This window comes from Octopus bimaculoides, chromosome 22 (assembly GCF_046866305.1).
Source record: "Octopus bimaculoides isolate indiv1 chromosome 22, ASM4686630v1, whole genome shotgun sequence".
NCBI lineage: Eukaryota > Metazoa > Mollusca > Cephalopoda > Octopoda > Octopodidae > Octopus > Octopus bimaculoides.
Genome location: NC_142949.1, coordinates 39,415,332 through 39,435,331, shown reverse-complemented (window position 1 = coordinate 39,435,331; position 20,000 = coordinate 39,415,332). Strand labels below are relative to the sequence as shown.

Below are 20,000 nucleotides of genomic sequence, written 5' to 3'. Positions count from 1 at the left end.
AAAAAGAAACAGTGTTCGACGCATATAGAAATAAAAATCCTACAGCATTTTTTAATAATTAAATGTTTCTGGTTTCAAATTTTGGCTCAAGGCCAGCAATTTCGGTTTCGGGGAAAAGGGCAAATCGATTACATCGACCCCGAAAGGATAAAAAGGCAAAGCCGACATCGGCGGCATTTGAACTCAGAACGTAATGATGGACGAAATGTCGCGAAGCATTTGGCCCAACCTGCTAACGATTCGGCCAGCTCGACGTCTTATCTTTATAATTAAAGGTTATTAGGAAATGCATTAAAAAAAACAAAGAAAACAGATGAAAATATTTTGTGTCTTGTGAAAGTATAAGTCATATCATCATCATCGTTATCTTTTACTATACATCACGTGATCAAAATTGGCCATAGACTAAACAATAAACACAACACCACTACAAGAGAACATGTGGTCAATTGATCTGCTAAAAATAACCACGAAATTCCCTTCAAATTACAACACACTATTTTAAAAATGGAAGAGACATTGGATAATGAAGTTCTAGATTCGCTGTTGCTAATACCAGTGTGTACCTGTAAGACCAGATCAGCCCTGGTCTTGGTCTGGTAGATCAGAGATAATACGGGCTCTGTCAAATATATACAATGAATATAGGTGTGTCAGCAACACCGACAGGACCTTACTAACCTTTGGTAACCGTTCTGGGTCTCCAGGGTGTCTGGGTACAAGTTTCATAAGCCTCTGAAATCCGTAGTCTATAGTCGGTTCTGTTAAGGCTGCATTTCCGAACGGGAAAAGAATGGGAAAAGATAAATGTTTATGGCAGGAAGGTAAAAATTAAGCATTTCAATATACATGTATACATATAGACAACACACACTCACACACAAACACACACACAAACACACACACGCACACAGACACATACAGTTAAAAACCGTATAGTAAATGCACAGACGAACGGAAAACAGACAACGAAAGTCTCCAATTCTTCCTCAGTTAACGGCCAGAGGGTCAAACGCAATTTCGCGCCTTTAGCGATAACATTGTTTCCCTTCTGGTGGCAACCGGCAAGAAGGCTGCCGGGAGATGTGGGATCAAAACAATAACAGAACGAAACGGGCAAACAATAAATAGATAAACATGTGTGTGTGTGTGTCTTTTATATTTTACTTGTGTCAGTCGTTAGGCTGCGGTCATGCTGGGGCACAGTCTTGAGGAATTTTAGGCGAATGAATCAACCGCAAGACTTATTTTTTTAAAGCACGGTACCTATCTTGTCGGTTCTTTGGCTGAACCGCTTAGCAACGGGACGTAACACACCAACACCGGTTGTTAAGCGGTGGAGAGAGACAAACATACACACATTCACACACACTTTCAAAGATATATACACAAACATACCCTTATATATATATGTGCATTTGTGTGTGTATTGGTATAAGCGTATACACAATATATTACAGAATATAAAACGTGTGAGATATTACCTGTATATACAAATCGGCCGGGTGCACCTTTACAAAACTGCTTCGACTTATAGGATAATGTCACCTCCACTACCCCTGGAATGTGTCGAGGTGGAGTCTGTACCCTGATAGCGTGAGAGGTGATCAACTGTAATATATAAATAGATATCGAACACATTCGATGAGAAGAAAGAATCATACATAGGCATACATACACGCACGTGTGTTCGTGCGTGTGTGTGTGTTTATCTGTTTATCTAGCTCTCTCTTTCTCTCTCTCTATATATGTATGTATATATATATAAAGAGAGAGAGAGAAAGAGAGAGAGAGAAAAGAGAGAGATGTATATATACAAAATATTTATTGATCGTAGGAGTCAATATCTTTGACGATTAAAAGTTATTACTTTAAAAACCCCAACCAGATCAACATCAATACCTACATTATGCATATGTATGTATGTATGTATGCATGTATGTATGTATGTATTATGTATGTATGTATGTATGTATGTATGTATGTATGTATATCAGTTTGAACAACAAATATAGAAAACAGTAAATATAAATTCCAAGCAAAACAAATGCTTGATTTATTGGAACTTTTTTTGTTTCCAGAGAAGGTAAACAAATACCTAACGGCATGGAGACCAACTCCAAGTAAGAAAAGGGAAATAATCACAAGGAATCAACAATCAAACCTCCCGAATTAACATGCTGTTCAGGTAAAGACAATCTGTTATTTTTTTTTTTCTTTTCTTTCATTTTCTGGAGATTGGCGGAAACCAAGAAAATAATATGGCTGATGTCTTCATAGACTTTTAAAATTGATGACGAATCCAACACTGAATACATATTTACTCATTAAAACATCGAAGCAGATCTACATAGACGTACACAGACACAAACCATTCTATAAATGGTGTCACTCTAATCATTTATACATCGAAAAAACGTGCAAAATCCATACAAACAAGAATAAAAACGAGAAATCGTTGACGAGACTTTCTATAAGTAAACCAAACAGTGCGTGCATATACACAAACACACGCATACATACACACACACACACACATATATATATATATATATATATATATATATATATATATATATATATATATATATGCGTGTGTATGTAGGTGTGTATATAGATGCCAAGCAGACATCTAAATTAGCGGGCGCATCGTCGCTGTTTAGTGCCGTCTATCAGCGTCTTGTGAAAATGGAGGTCTGTCATTTCACGGCTCTCGTCGTCTCGTCTCGTTTCAATCCAGACTTTTATCTCCTCTACACTTCTTCCCCTCCCCCATTTACCTATTTAGACTCTTTTGTCTTAAGAACAATCTAGAATCAACACACACACTACAAAATATCTGTATATATATATATATATATATATATATATATATATATATATATATATATATATATATATATGCGTACACCGACTTATTCATATATGAACACACATAAACGAATATACATATATACATATACATATATTCATATATACACACATGTATTATATATATGTACATATTATATCTATCCCGATACTTATCTATTTGTCTCTCTCTATGTGTGTGCATATACATATGCACACACGGACACACATGTGCATGCACACACGAACACACACGCTGATGAGAGTCAGTGGTGGCGGAAATGGTGTGGTCGGTGATGGCCGGTGTTATTTTAATGAGACCGGTTTTTAGGTAGTATTAATAATTCTCGTTATAGTGGGTGGGTGGGTGGGTGGGTGGCAGCGATGGCAATGGTAGAAGTGGTAGTGGTGGTAAGAGTAGTGGATGGTGATGCTGGTGGTGATGGTGATAATGGTAATTTTAGTAGTTGTAGTAGTAGTAGGAGGAGGAAGAGGAAGAGAACGATGAGGTGCAGAAGCACTAGTAGAGTAGTAGGAGGGAGAGGATGAAAATGAGGGGCAGCAGCAGCAGCTCTTGTAGTAGTAGTAGTAGTAATGGCAGTAGCAATAGTAGTAGTGACAGTAGTAGTAATAGTAATAGTAGTAGTAGTAGTAGTAGTAGTGTTGGTGGTAGTTGCAGCGGTGGCACGAGTGGCGGCAGTGGTGGCGCTGGTGTGGAGGCATGTCGCAGGTGTCTCAATGAGAAAATCTAATCATTGCAACGATGCTATCTACCCGACGTTGATTCCTGTGGCGATCTTCGGTTTGGTGAGAATATTCTTCATAACTTCCCTGCCTGGATAGCCCTCACATACCTGCCCGCCTGCCAGCCCGTCTGCCCGCCTGCGTGCTTGCCTGCCAGCCTGCATGCATGCTTGCCTGCCTGCCTGCCTGTCTGCCTGCCTTCCTAGTTGCCTGTCTGTCTGTTCGTCCCAATAGGTAACGATGTGTTTCTTTATCCTCATTCCTCAAATTCTGTCAACGTGGATCTATCTTTGTTTTATCCATATACTTTTTGATATATACACATAAAAGCGCGTGCGCACACAAACACACTCGTATGTATATACACACATATATATATGTATGGGTGGCTCTGTGTGTCTACCCGTTTCTTCTGACAAATTTCATATGTCTATGTGAAACACAGACACACACACGGGTTGATTAGCATAAATGAATTATTTGGTAGCTAAACAATAAGAAAAATGGCTATGTATATATATACATGTGTGTGTGTAAATATATATAAATAACACACACACACACATATGTGTGTGTGTGTGTGTGTGTGTGTGTGTGTGTGTGTGTGTGTGTGTGTGCATTAGATATTCATTCTTAACGTTTATTTTAATCCACAGAGACATTGGTCATAGCACTTATTAATTTCTAATTAGTAATAGAGCACTCTCAGTGATTAAATACTTTGTTTGGACGATTAGAGATATGCCACGTGGGGTCACATGTGTGTGTATCTATTTACCACACAAAAACACACATGCACCCCACCCACACACACGTATATACAATTATACATATGCGTATACAAACATATATTCCTGTGTATTATCATGCTATTCCTCAAGTGAAACTTTAAGTAGCAAAATATTCACCCTGTAAATTGTATTTAGTTACAAAATCTTTCTCTACCTTGTGTTACTGAACACTAATTTCGCAATCTTCCAGTTTATGGTGCGTGTGTGCGTGTGTATGTATGTATATATATATATATATATATATATATATATATATATTTATACGAGTGAGTGGATAAACGAAAGACAGTTGAATTGCGTATATTGTTATTTAAAACATTTTGATTCGGTTCTATGTCACTTAAAGTTTCGCAGGCTCCTTCTTGCAGGAACCTCGCTCGTTCAGGCTCAGATCTGAGCCCTATCGAGCTTGGTTTCCCAAAGACGCTTATGAAGCATTAAGTGGCATGGAATCGAGTCAAACTGTTTTAAATGAAAATATACAATACGATATTATATAATATAACACACACACACACACATATATATATATACATACACACATACACATACATACACACACACACATATATATGCATACATACACACATATACACGCACATATATATATTGATTCATCCATTTAATTTTACATCTGTATACACACATACACACACGCGCGCGCACACACACACACACACACACTATATATATATATATATATATATATATATATATATATATATATATATATATATATATACAGTTCTAGGTTCGTTTATTTTTTTCTAACTTTTAGAACCTCCTGCCCCCCCATCCACTCTAGAACCACCAGCACCAGCACCACCGCTTACCCCGCGCCTCCCTCCCTCTTGAATCAACCAACCAACCGACCGACCGCTCCCAACCGCTCCCACCAATTCCCGCTTTAATTCGATTGTGTGTTACTATCTGTGTTGAAGATCAGTTGAGTGATTTTGACATTTCATCAGCCGTTTAGTTTGTCTTCAGTGAAACTCTCATTAATAATGGAAGCGAATGGCAAATGTGACGAGAACTACCGAGAACTGGCGAGAACTGGTGAGAACTGGCAGCCGACTTTTGCCAAGATATGGGGTTAGAAAGCGAATAAAATAATAATAATAATATTAATAATAGTAATAATAATAATAATAAACGAAAGAATAAAAGATTAAAAGGAGAAAAACAATGTTTCAGTGAGCGAAGGCAGGTTAGGTGGTTGGTAGTTGGTTAGTGTGTGTGTGTGTGTGTGTGCATGTATGTGTCTGTATGAAAGTGCGTGTGTATCTGTTTGCATGTAGGCGTGTATGTGTGTGTGTATATATATATATATATACATATATCTATATCTATATGCACAAATGTGAACATACATTTACATACATACATGCGCATATGTGTGTATATGTATAAATACATATCTTTTTGTACACACACACATATATACTCGAATGTGTATATGTATGTAAATATATTCATATACACATGTATGTGACATACATATACAAACATATTTATATATATACACATATACATACATACCTATATCTACACACACACACTTTAATATGTGGGATGGGTGATGAGAACATTGCCGTGTATAAGACGCTTGTGTTGTGGTGTGTGTAGTTTGCTGCGTGGTGTGTAGGGCTGTGCTGTTACCGTGTTCTGTTTTGTATATTGTATGACAGTGTTTAAGGAAGGTCAGGTGCGATTGACTAGACGTGTGAGATAGATAGATAGATAGATAGACATACATATACATATGCACACATATATAAATATATATATATATAGTTATAAATGTATGCATCTACGTATGTGTGTGTGTCTGTGTGTACGCTTGCGTGTAGGAAAGAAGAAGAAGAAGAAGAAAGAAAGAAAGAATGAGGAGAAGATGGGCAATGGAGAAGGTGTAAAAGAAGGAGTGAAGGTAAAGAAAAAAAAAGAGGAGGAAATGAAAAAGAAAAAGAAAGGAAGTAAACGATGACAATAAAGAGAACGAGGAAGAGAAAGAAGCGGGATTGGGAGGAAGCGGAGAATGAGAAGAGTAACAAGTTCTACAAGAAGCTAAAGAACATCTCGAAGACTAGAATGGTTGTGTGGCATCTTTGAAGAGTTGACGTCCGTCTCTACCAACAGAATTGGGTTATTAAGGAAACAGTCTCTTGAGATCCAGCTAATTCTTTGTTAAGATTTACTAATGGCGACGGAGCTTATGGCGGCTGGGTGAGTTCGGCGATAATGGCGGTGGCGGTGGCGGTTCTTGTGGTTTTGGTTGTAGTAGAGTGGTGGTATTGGAAGTTGTGGTTGTGATGACTGAGGACGGTTGATATATGTATAACTACTGTCAGTTACACACACACACACACGTGTGTATGTGTATAAATATGTATGCATATATATAGTTATACATGTATAGATACATATATATTATATGCGGTTGTACTATGAACAGACAGGCACACAAATACATTTAAGTTGTTAGAAGCTGAAACTTTAATAAGCGCCAGTCTAAATTTCACTGTGGTAAGTTTGTTCTTTTCTCCGTATAAAAACGTATAATAATAATAATAATAATAATAATAATAATAATAATAATAATAATAATAACAATAATAATAAAAAAGAATCGGAGAGAAGCATTTTTCAAACTTCGAAATCAAACATTTAAAAATATTAGGAAAGAAGAAAAAATAGAAAAGAAAAAGGAAAAGAAGATAAAAGAAAGTGAGAAGAAAGATAAAGCAACAATAAAAACAAAGTAGGAGAAAATCTAGGAGGAAAATGCAACATGGATGTCAAGGGGAGAGGACACACAGGAAGTGGGGACATGTTGCTGTTAGAAAACAAAACTAAAAAGGAAACAAAACTAATCAATAAAATCGATATTTCTTGTATTGACAGGCAATAAGTTTGTTGTTGTTGTTGTGTTTCTGCCATTCTTTCATAAGAAGAATGGATTCAAATTTTGGCACAAGGCCAGCAAGTTCAGGTGAGGAGTAAGTCGATTACATCCACCGCCATCCCCCAATGCACAACTGGTACTTATCTTATCGATCCCGGTAGGATGAAAGGCAAAGTCGATCTCGGGAGAATTTGAACTTAGAACGAAACGATTCTGACAGCTAGATGCCTTAATACTACTACTACTACTACTACTACTACTATATCAAGTGCCAAATTAAGTCAAGCGACATAGTTTGACCTGTTTATAGATCCCTGATAAGGCGTGATGGTCAAGTATGGACTGCATTTGGGCATACATAGGTCTGCACATCCAGTACCTTATCAGAAGAACAGGAAGAAATAACCTGTGTCCACTAGTAGACTACGAACTAGAATTCCACGCAGAATCGATGGGAGAAAAATCTACAGTAGGGTCACACTAACCTTCCATAGTACTAGAAACTGGGTTTGAACCAGGAACATCAGGTTAACGTTATAAGGCTGTTAGTTAACATTAAGTCGCTTACATCGTTGATCTGCTGTTGAGTTAGATGTGCACAGATGGCACGCAATCTATGAACCCTTTAAACTACAAAGCTGGTTGTGTTATGTGATGTTGTGGAGAGCTGTATGTGTAAGTGTGTGGTGTGTGTATGCACGTGTTTATATCTGGTTAAGTCTATGTCAGTAAATATGAGAACGTAATATAGTAAAACAATGAGTGATGGTTGTTGTCGTGTACGTGTATGTACGTGTAAATACACACACACATATATATGTATACATCTACAAGTATGTATATATATATATGTGTGTGTGTGTGTGTGCGTATACATATTTACACACACACACACATATATGAATATATTTGAAGACATATATACATACATGCCTATATACACATACATACATATATATATATGTGTACGCATACAGAAGCACACACACGCAAGCATATATAAAGTCATATGTTTCTATGTATTTTCTCTGTCGGTTTGTCTGGCTGCCTGCCTGTCGCCCCCCCCCCCGTCTCTCTCTCTCTCTCTCTCCTTCCTTCACTCTCTCTGAGTGCACCAGATATTTGGAGGAATCTGACAGTCGACTGTCACATAATCTCTGCCCGGATTGACAACATTGATCTCATATGTCAGACCAAGAACACCACCACCACCACCACCACCACCACCACACCTACTACTACTACTACTACTACTACTACTACTAGGCTTTGCAGGTGCTCGCATCTTCCACGAGGAGGCGGTGGAGGTATGTCCTCAGAGCTTTGTTGCCGGCATAATCGATATAATCGATACCAATACCAAGACATGGGTACTTTATTTTATCAACCCAGGAAGGATGAAAGGCGTGTTGCCCATGGAATGAATTGAACACAAAACGTTAACTAACAACAACAACAATAATAATAATAATAATAATAATAATAACAATAATATAACTCGAATGTGGAGCCTAAAAACTGAAACAATCCCTATAGCCGCCTTGGTCTAGGATCTTCAGTTATAATTTCAATATTGATGTTATGTTATGTTATGTTATGTTATGTATGTATGTGCACGCGCGTATCTGTGTGTGTCTGCAGTAAAAGATTGTGGCTTGGATCCGCATTACTTCGAGATTCACAGACTCCAAAGAATTTCCGATCGTTCGGATGCTTTGATGTCAAGTAGTGGGCGCATATTTGCGCCGGTGTCTCTCTAGATTAGAGAAGCGGTAAAAATCCCAGTATTGTTGTTTTTATTGCATCGCTCAATGTCACTTAACATAACAGTTTGATAAACAGAGATCGATACAATAAGTAATTAACCTAAATATTTACCGTCATTTACTACAATACGACTAGAAGCGGAGTTCCAGCATGGCCGTTGTTTAATGACTGAAATCAATAACAAAATGAAAGGAATACATTCACACAATTCAATAAACACACACATAGATGCATATACACAGCGCTGCACAAACACACACACACATATATATACTTACATGTACACACACACACACACACACACACACACACTCAACTGTTTCCCCTTTTATTGGCCTCCGTCATATATGCTTACCCATGTCTTTTATCTTTTTTGTTCCATTCATTAAGACTGCGCCCATGCTGGGGCATCATCTTGGAAAACTCAAGTCGAACAAATCGACTTCAGTACATATTCTATCGGTCACTTGTGCCGAACCGCCTGGTTACTAGGATGTAAACACACAAACACCAGTTGTTGTGTTTACACATATCTATCACGTGTGTACAAATCTATTTGTATATATTTGCATAAATATGTGTGTGCATCTTTAGAAGTATGTTAATGAATAAATATACGCAGCTATGTTTACATCTAGGTACGTATACACCTACACACATATATATGCATACACACACACACACACACACACACACACACACACACACACATATATATATATATATATACATGCATACCCCCATACTTATATACAGCAACATATATACAATCTACGTTCTGCTTGTGTGCCTTCAATTCAATATAGAAACACACACACAGAGTTTGCTTCATACTTACAAACTCAGATACACACAGACACGACACATAATAGGCATCGATACATACACAATATTGTATGACAACATTGAATATCGATAGACACTTCGATCAAAACTAAATATACATTGACTGTCTCCGATCTAAACAAAGTCGACGGAATGAAAGAGGATGGCTCTTCCCTCAGGGGTACTTAATAAAGAGGTATATAAAGCACGACAGACACACACATGCATATTTATGTATGTATATGTATTTATTTATAGTCATATGTATACATAGTATACATATATATATTTATATATACTTATGAACATATATTTACAATATTTAGTTATTTATAGCATAGATAAATATACAAACAAGCATATGTATATATATATATATATATATATATATATATATATATATATATATATATATATCTTTCATTTGCCCCCTCTCTCTTTATATATCTTTATATACTTATACACATATATATGTGCGTATATATTTATGTCTGACTGTGTATGTATGTATCTATCTATATATCTTTTGCGTACACATACACACACTCACACACTTTAATTTATCGAGGTCATTCAATTGCACACGTGATCACGCCACCCATAAGCCCTGACCAACGCAATCACACAGCTGCCTTCGTCCATCTTTGATCGTACGGTGAGTTTTCTACACAAAATGGCTGACACAAAATAGAAGTACTCACGCACGCACACACACACACACACACACACACACACACACACACACACACACACACACACACACACACACACACACAATATGCACAAATATAAACAAACAGAAAACTAAACTAGAAATATTTTCCTCTGATGTGACGATCTATCACGAAAATCAACATTTTTCACAAATTCAATAATGTATTTTTTGTATGTGTTTGTGTATATATGTATTTGTGTGTGTGTGTGTGTGTGTGTGGACGTGTGTGAAAATATACATTATCACATTCAAAAGTACAACATATATATATATATATATATATATATATATATATAAATCTTTCCTTTCCCGAGCGTCCAATAATACTATCCGTATCACGTCCTCACGTTGTTTTTTTTGTCTTTTTCCTTTTTTGAACTATATATACATACATACATACACACAAATATATCCATGAGTGTGTGTGTATGTGTGTGTATGTGTGTGTATGTGTGTGCCTCTAATTCAAAGGGTTCGGCCTTGTCCAATTCTGTGTCACGCTGAATCTCCCTGAGAACGGCATTAAGGCTACCGGAGTCTGTGGAGTGCTCAGCCACTTGCACGCTAATTCCACGAGCAGGCTGTTCAGTCGATCGGATCCAATGGTACCGTCGCCGTCGTAGCCGACGGAGAACCAGTTAATAATTAGCAATAATAATAATTGGCTTAATGATAGAGGCAAAAAGCCCTTTATTTGACACAAGGGTCACACAAATACAGCATTGGCAATATATTCAATTGCATGCTGTCGTCGTCGTCGTCGTCGTCGTCGTAGTAGTAGTAGTAGTAGTAGTAGTAGCAGCAGCAGCAGCTTTACTTTTTCAATGATTTGTCATTCATGAGGCGTTGAGATTGTTGTCCAGCGTGACAAACATGAAGCAGAAGAAGGGGGTGAAGGTAAGTTTGTCCCCTGGCCCATCCTCATCCCATCTTCCACGTGACCCCGGCTGCCGTATAAGGGGGAAGCTGAAGGTGAGAGTTAGTAAAAGATGATAGCAAGGCGTTGGAGAGATAGATGTTTGGGAGAGAGAGAGAGAGAGAGAGAGAGAGAGAGAGAGAGAGAACGTACGGGAGAAACATAGAGAAGAAAGAGTGACAGATAGATTGATACAGAGAAAGGCAGACAGAGAATGGAAAGGAGGAGAGAGAGAGAGAGAGAGAAAGAGAGAGAGTCTGGAAGAGACAGAGATAGATAAAGGAGAAACGAATGAAAGAGAGACAAAGTAAAAGAGAGATTGGCAAGGAAAGTGAGGAGAGAGACATGAGTACGAGAGAGACGGATACGAATGAAAGAGAGAGAGACGTGAAGAGAGAAAAAGAGTAAAGGATGAAGGGAATGAGGGAAAGAAAGGAAGGAAGGAAGTAAAGGAGTGGGGTTGTGGTGGCGTGTAGGTCGGCCGGGATTGAGTTAATGAAGAAAATGATGCGACGACAGCTTATCAAACAGATGGAACAAGGAGCCAAGAAGGGTAATTTTTGAAAGTGACTCTTGGAGTTATATCGCTTGTGTATATATGTGTATGTATTTCTTTTTCTCTCCTTCTTTTTCATTACCTCTGCATCTCTCATAAATATGAACTCTTCATTCCACCCCCCACCCCCCAATCTAATACTGCCCATTCCTACCTCCACACACGCCGCCATCATTCAGGGTTTAATTTTCAGGTTTGAATTGTAAGAATATAAATGGCGGTTATTTGTGGCGGGAATGACCCTGAACATCAGTCGCCATTATAATTCAGTTCTGCTTCCTGTCGTCTGCCCTGTGCAGTACACATACACACATAAGCGTACAACCAACGCACACATTACACATACATATAGTATAAACTATGATACACACACACACGCACACACAGATTCACAGGAGCATTGAAGCAAACAAACACACACGTGTACACAGGAAGTCAATATTCTACATAAATATACATATGCTTCTATATACGACACACAACACACACACATACGACGGGCTTCTTTCAGTTTCCGTCTATCAGATCCAGTGACAAGGCTTTGGTCGGCCCGAGACTATAGTAGAAGCCACCCTATATGCCACGCAATAGGATTGAACCAGGGACCATGGTATTGGTGATGGTGATGGCGGTAGTAATTAAGTGTTGAGGTTTTAGTTTATTCAGCAGCAGATGTGGTTGCGCTGAGGTCACGGTGTGGGTTCAATATCTGTGATAGCCGAGATGGCTTAGATGGCGATGATGATGATGACAATGATGAGGAGATGGAGGGGGAGAAGGAGGGGAAGGAGGAAGGCGAGGATGTTGATGATGATGAGAATGATGATGAGGGCGGTGGTGAAGATGATAAGGGGTTGGGGATAATGACTATGATGATGATGATGATGATGATGATGGAATGATGTCACGATATTGGAGGTGGTAAAGGTGGCGATAATGATGATGATGATGATGATGATGATGATGATGACGGTGGGTGATAATGACGAGGGTCGATGATGGTGAGAACGATAAGGGCGCTAATGACGGTGGCGGTGGCGACGAGGGTCGTAGTGTTGATGATGACTCGGCTTTAATCTCCACTTTGCCTTATTGTAAATTCGCTAAAAATCCTCTCCTTCAACCGTCAAAACACCACCACCACCACCACCAACACCACCATCATCAATACCGCCGCCGCCGCCACCGCCTCGATCGCCATTACACTCTCACCTTTCTGTTGATAGTGTCACAGTGAATGGCTGCAAGGTCATGAATGATTTACGATGGTTGCCCGCCACCACACCACATCACCCTGCATCAACCGAAACCCACCCCCACCCCCAAAACCACCGCCGCCTCCTTCACCATCACAATCATTAGCGAACGCAATAAAAAGATTTTGTCTTAAGACTGATGCTGAAACTTTTTGTCTTTTATTCCATTCTTCAGTCTCTCTGTCTCTCCATCTAATTCTCCGTCTGTCCGTCTGTTTGTCTTTCTTCTCCTCCACTTCACATCCTCTGTTTGTCTTCCAGGCAAATGATCATCCATATTTATATTTATTAACTTTAGAAGAGTCAAGATTAAAAGTCTTATCAATTACTCTCTCTCTCTCTCTCTCTCTCATTCTCTGCCTCTCTCTCTCTCTCTCTCTCACCAACGGCATTGACATCGATTACCGATCGGCAATCGGATAACTTCATATTCGTGGCTTGCCGGGAAACTTCGAGTACTACATGTGAGTGCTCCATGTTTGCGTAATATATTAAACGTATTCAATTGTTTCAATGATTCTCGGGTTTATTTGTTCCGTTGTTACACGCGTGATTAACTAACCGTATATGTGTGTATGTATGTATGTATGTATGTATGTATATGTACGTCTCTGTCTGTGATTCCACTCTGTCGTTGCTCAGAGTTTCTCACAGTTACACAGAGTAAGTAATATGGCTGGATTCCTCCAGACGATTTTGCTAAAGTCGAAGGACACGAATCCGTCCAGCATCTTGAAAGATCACACCTGGGAGAAAAGATCGAATGGATTCGATGCCGCTTTTCTCAATAAATAATAAGCTCTATTACTTTATTTATTTATATATATATATATATATATATATCTTCATGTGTGATCTACTGTGAAAGTATAGATCGTTAGAAACTATACCAAATCTGGAGGGTTGGGCAAGGGTAGAGGGAACAAATATGGGAACAAATGAATATGACCAGCAATAGAAAGAAAACATACACATTGCCGATCCACACACATACAACTCACACATGTATGCCATGGCACATACACACACACATACGGCAAAGTGAAAAAAAAAAAAATACAAAACTAACGACTACACGAACGACGCTAAAGATAACAGCTCCAAAAGGAACAAATAATAATAATAATAATAATAATAATAATAATAATAATAATATTTTAATAATTTTAATACTGTTAACGGGAGCGACAATGTTGGTGATGATAGCAATGATTATGATGATGATGATGATAGGGATGATGTAGAGGAGAAAAAAAAAGGCTCGGGAAGCGATTGAACTAAAATCTAGATATTAATAAGCTAAGAAAGAGAGAAAGAGAGAAAGAGAGGATGGGTTGTGGTTGTGGTGGTGGTGGTGGAGCAAGGACCCGTATGTAGCTACCGTGTTTTTTAATAGATCCCTCCATATTTTTCTATCTATTTTGCTTTCGTTTGTCTCTTGGAGAGAAGGGGTGGGAGAGGGAGAAGATGTGCAGCAGAGAGGGGCGGAGGCGAGAGGAGGCGGAAGAGAGGGCTTCTTTTTTACTGTTTGTGTTCTTTTAGTTCTCGTGCATTACTTTGTGAGGGTGGGGTGGGTGAGGCAGTGATTCTATATGTATGTAGATACGTACATACGCACGTACGTATGTAAGCAATTATGTGTATACACACACACACACACACACACACACAAATACAGACATGTGTGTGCATAAAATAGACGTATTTCTCTCTAATCTGTTCTTTCTTCCGAAAACCCCTTTAAATATACTCAACAACAACAACAACAACAACAATATCATCATCACCATCAACAGACGCTCGCCAGACGAGAGATGGCGCTGTAATCATGTCGCTGGCAGACGGACGCTTCCAGACAATGTTAGCAAAGTGTTTAGCAATCTATAAGCTTCTGTTCGAAGACAATTTGGTGCCAGTGAATAACAGGGAGGAGCTCATTCCACAAGATTCTCTCATTTATGCAGATAACACACATAAATACTAATATATATATATATATATATATATATATATATATATATGCACACACAAATATACATACAAACATACATACATACATATGTATAAGTAAATATACATATAGGTCAATATTATTATATAGATATAGCTTGATTGAAAAAGGGAGTTGTAAGGAATTGCTCATACGTACCTCCAAATACGTATACACATATATACATACACACACATACATATACATGCACCAACACACACCTACACGCACACGGGAACATATATACACACATTCATAAATATATGAGCCTTATAAGTGTGTGTGTGTATACATACGTATATATATATAAATATATATGTATATATATATGTGTGTGTGTGTGTATATATATATATATATATATATATATATGTATATGTTGGGAGGGAGAGAAAGAGGAGGGAAAGAATAAAGGGAGAAAGACGAAGAGAGGGGACAGAAGACAAATACCCTTCACCGGCTTCCAAAATATTTTACCCCTTTGCCGAAATGCGAGAGTCCCTACTAAAATGAAACAGTCCCCTCTGAAATGCCACCCACTTCATCTCTTTAATTATAATTCAAGAATAAAAGATTAAAAAACTAAAATCATAAACTTAACCCTAACCCTGCCTGTCCAAGGTATTTTTTTTCTTCGTAAGTTTGTCCTAAACGCCCATGCTAGTTTTTAGAGTTTTAATTGTTTCATACGTTGTGAGCAATATAAAGCCTTCTTTTATAAATACCCAAGTTACTCGACTGGTTGAAAAAAAACTGGGAATGCGAATCATATAGGAAGCATAGACATCAGACAAATATGTCTTGTGAATCAAATGTGACACGCAAGACAGGGTTCATTCATAAAACAAGAAACCATTTTAAGAAATCGTTGAATTATTAAACAAATTTTGCAATCAGATTGTGAAGACCGATAAAGGAAAAAAAAGAAAGGAAAACAAAAAAAACAAATTCAAGTGCTGCTCCTGTTTGTTGAGGGTTCAATGAATGAAACCAGCAAGAAAGGGAGTAAAAGAGTAAGTAATGTAAAAAAGAAAAATGTAAGTTCAATATGCACTGACCTCACTCCATACCAGCATGGTACCAAACACGACTTGTAGACCGTCAAAGAAATTGTCGCCTATGATGATGACCGTTGTTCCACCGGTTGTCCAGCCCTCATTTGGACAAATTGCTTTGATACAGGGTGTGGCTGGAAAAGAAATCAATCAATCAATTAGTTTTATGAATTAATACTCGATACGTTTAGATTAAAAATAGATTGATTGATATACAAAGAGAATGAAACACAGAAGTCGACGCGCTTGGCTTAGTGGTTACGGTGTTAGACTTATGATCGTAAAATTGGGGTTTCGATTCCTTGAACGGGCTATGCGTTGCGTTCTTGAGCAAAACTCTTCATTTCACGTTGCTCCAGTCCCACTCAGCTGGCGAAAATGAATAATCCTGCTGACCGTTGTTCCGTCCAAGGGTGGAAGAGAGTATATATATTTATATAGGCAAGAGAAACCAGGAAACCGGTCCTAACAGATGACATAACTTAAGAAGAAGCCTTATCTTTGAAACAGACAAAGTCGAATTAAGTGGGAGGAATGCTCGGAAAGGACATTGGCACTTTCTAGCAGACCAACTGAACGCTGTGTGCGGAAAACTATAACAGACCAAATTTCGGATAAGATGCTGAGCAGCATTCCCTTAGGTTCTTGGTTCAAATCCTTCTGTGCTTAGCTTTTCCTCTCATCCTTTCTGCTAGCTCCCTGCCTTATTGTCATTATCATTATCATTAGCCCGGTAGAATAGCAGAAGCTTTCGACGGACAGGGTACGGTGATGGTCTGTAAATCCCTGCAGTGTTCCAAGGTACCTTTCTTCATACACGCTGACAGAATAAAGTGCTTCTAGTCGGGTGGTGGGTAGATACCAGTATGATGTTTGTATGTATGCACGTGCTTCAGTTGGCTTTATTATTTTTTGGGGTCTGTCTGTGTGTCTACATGCGTGCATGCTCGTACAAAGTGTGGAAATATGTCTGTGTCTATATGACTGTATGTACAAGTGTGTGTGTGTGCGTGTGTGTGTATAAATGCGAAGAGGTGTTGATATCATTTTGTTATCACATTTTTAATAGCGGCATCAATTAATCCGTGTCATCCATTATGATATTAAGTTGCTGTATGCCATATTATTACCATCAACATCACCATCGTCGTCGTCATCATCATCATCATCATCACTAGCAACAACGCTACTACCATCCCCCTCTCATCATCTCCTCGTCCAACTCATCATCACCACCATCGTCATCATCATCAGCAACAACAAAACAATGAACATTAGGGCACCATTACCAAGATAAACACCCATCATCTTCAAAAGAAAGAAGCAACAGCAACAACAACAACGATGGCAACAAAAATGTACCGTGATTCCGTCAACTTCATTACTCCCACCCACCCTCATCCCCGTCGCCACCAGGAAAACAACTAATTTCACCATTACAACCACCACCGCCGCCACCACCACCGCCACCACTGCGACTGCGACTGCAGCCACTGTTAGTACAAAGAATATCACGAACGTCAGCACACCGCACCACACATCCATCTACCATTAAGAACAATACCAGCAGCAGCAGCAGCAGCGGCGGCACCACCACCACCACCACCGTGAACAGCAGCAGCAGCAATTAACAAGTTTGTTACAACACAACCAACACCACCATCAGACATCATTATCGACAACAACCATCACTATCACCACCAGTATCGTTATCATCATCATCATCATCACCAAAAAGACGACGACCACCACCACCACCACTAGATCATCATCATCATCAATAACAGCAAGAACGCGAGTAAACGAGGAGACTTTTGCCTCTGCTAGAAATAATGGTTTTATTTTTCGTTCCATGTGTTTGTGTTCTGAGTTCAAATCCTGCCATGGCTTATATGAGTGGTAGTCTTAATTCATCCCTCAGACTCACGTTCTCAGTTCAAATTCCGCCGAGGTCGACTTTGCCTTTCAGCCATTCGGGGTCGACAAAATAAGTACCAGTTAAATACTGGGGATGATGTAATTGACTGGTCCCCACTTCCCTGAATGGACGCCCGACCGCAAAAAAACCAACCCTGTACGAATAAACTCCATCCGATCCATGCAAGATTGGAAGAGGAGACGTTAAAACGATGCTGCGGTTAAACACATTGATGGGTCGGTAGAGGGTGATGGTGGGTGCTCATGCATTATTTGGAATAATGGTTAATATGGATAAAGATGAAATGGGTGTCTAGGTGTGTGTGTGTGTATGCACGTGAGCTGTAAGAAATGGCTGCCATCTTAATGTGGGGCTGGTACGTGCGGTTAAGGTTAGAAATAAGGATCTGTTGAGCTGCGGAACACTGGTGATGTGTGGAAAAATGGAGCCATTGAATAACCGACACAAACTTCGACGCTCACGTCCACAGATACAAACACACAAACGGCCAGTTTTGAAATGCAAACACACAGAAAGACGCATAAATTTGCATGTCGTACGCGTGCAAGAGAGGTACGTATAGCTTCATACACATAGAAACATCTCTCTTTCTCCCTCTCTCTCTTCTTCCCGCTCTCTTTTCTTCCCTCTGTTTGTCTGTCTGCCTGCCTACCTCTCTCTCTCTCTAAATATATATGTGTGTGTGTGCGCGCTTGTGAGCGTATGGAAATGTATATTGTTATGCATCCATTTATATATATATATATATATATATATATATATATATAAAATTACATGCACACACACACACACACACATACGCATATACATATATAGACGCGCATGCACGCACACAAGTATATATATATATATGGGCATGTATTCACGTACATGACTTGCACGCAGGCATGTGTACCCAAGAGTGTAGAGAGACGAGTATTTATACATATATTTGCATATCGAAATAGTATAGCATACACAATTATACATACGCTTATAAGTATATCAATATGTATGTATATACTTTATATACATTTATATATATATATGTACATATATATTACATATATATGAGTAAGTGTGTGTATATATATACACACACACACATACAGATAGATGGTTGCATACATAGACTTAGGCATAGAAGCACGCATATTATTATTATAGGTCCCTACCCCTCCCCCCGCCCGCCCCACTGTCAGCCGCTATTAATGACTTCGGCGATATTTATTGCAATGACAATCATAATGGACTGCCGCTATAAAACAACAGCAACAACAACAACAACAGCAACTACCACTACTACCACCACTACTACTACTACTACTACTACTACTACTACTACTCGCTGCTCTAATAGGTTTCTGTGTCCACGGCTATCTGGTGGGTGAGTACTGTTAGTGGTGGTGGGCGCGGAAGACGCCATGTTATCAATAATAACAAATGATTACAGCAGCAGCAGCATTAGGAATTATGGCAATAACATTAGCAATAGCATATACACTCATTGGTGTGTGCATGTGTGTATATATGCATATATATATATATATATATATTTATAAGGTTGGATTTATATATATATATATATATATATATATATATGTTTATGTCTCTCACTCTCTCTCTCTATATATAAATGCGTAATTGTGCGTGTGTGTGTATATATATATGCACACACACACACATACATATATATATATATATATATA

At 38.6% G+C, this 20,000-nt stretch overlaps 1 protein-coding gene and 1 long non-coding RNA gene across 8 annotated transcripts in view; one reads left to right on the top strand and one right to left on the bottom strand.

The window, feature by feature from the left end:
• The window catches only part of LOC106878716 (transcription factor COE3), a 335,557-nt gene that overhangs the window by 39,402 nt on the left and 276,155 nt on the right, over positions 1 to 20,000 (bottom strand). For all 7 annotated transcript variants that reach the window (XM_014928021.3, XM_014928020.3, XM_014928022.3 and 4 more), the window contains 3 exons: positions 16,377 to 16,507; positions 1,485 to 1,611; positions 682 to 770 (listed from right to left, as the gene is read on the bottom strand). In XM_014928021.3, the coding sequence (XP_014783507.1) occupies positions 682 to 770; positions 1,485 to 1,611; positions 16,377 to 16,507 (347 nt within the window). The remainder of the gene's footprint in view (positions 1 to 681; positions 771 to 1,484; positions 1,612 to 16,376; positions 16,508 to 20,000) is intronic.
• The window catches only part of LOC106878718 (uncharacterized), a 151,253-nt gene that overhangs the window by 59,321 nt on the left and 71,932 nt on the right, over positions 1 to 20,000 (top strand). The window contains exon 2 of the long non-coding RNA XR_008266602.2: positions 2,082 to 2,188. This is a non-coding gene — a long non-coding RNA (uncharacterized LOC106878718). The remainder of the gene's footprint in view (positions 1 to 2,081; positions 2,189 to 20,000) is intronic.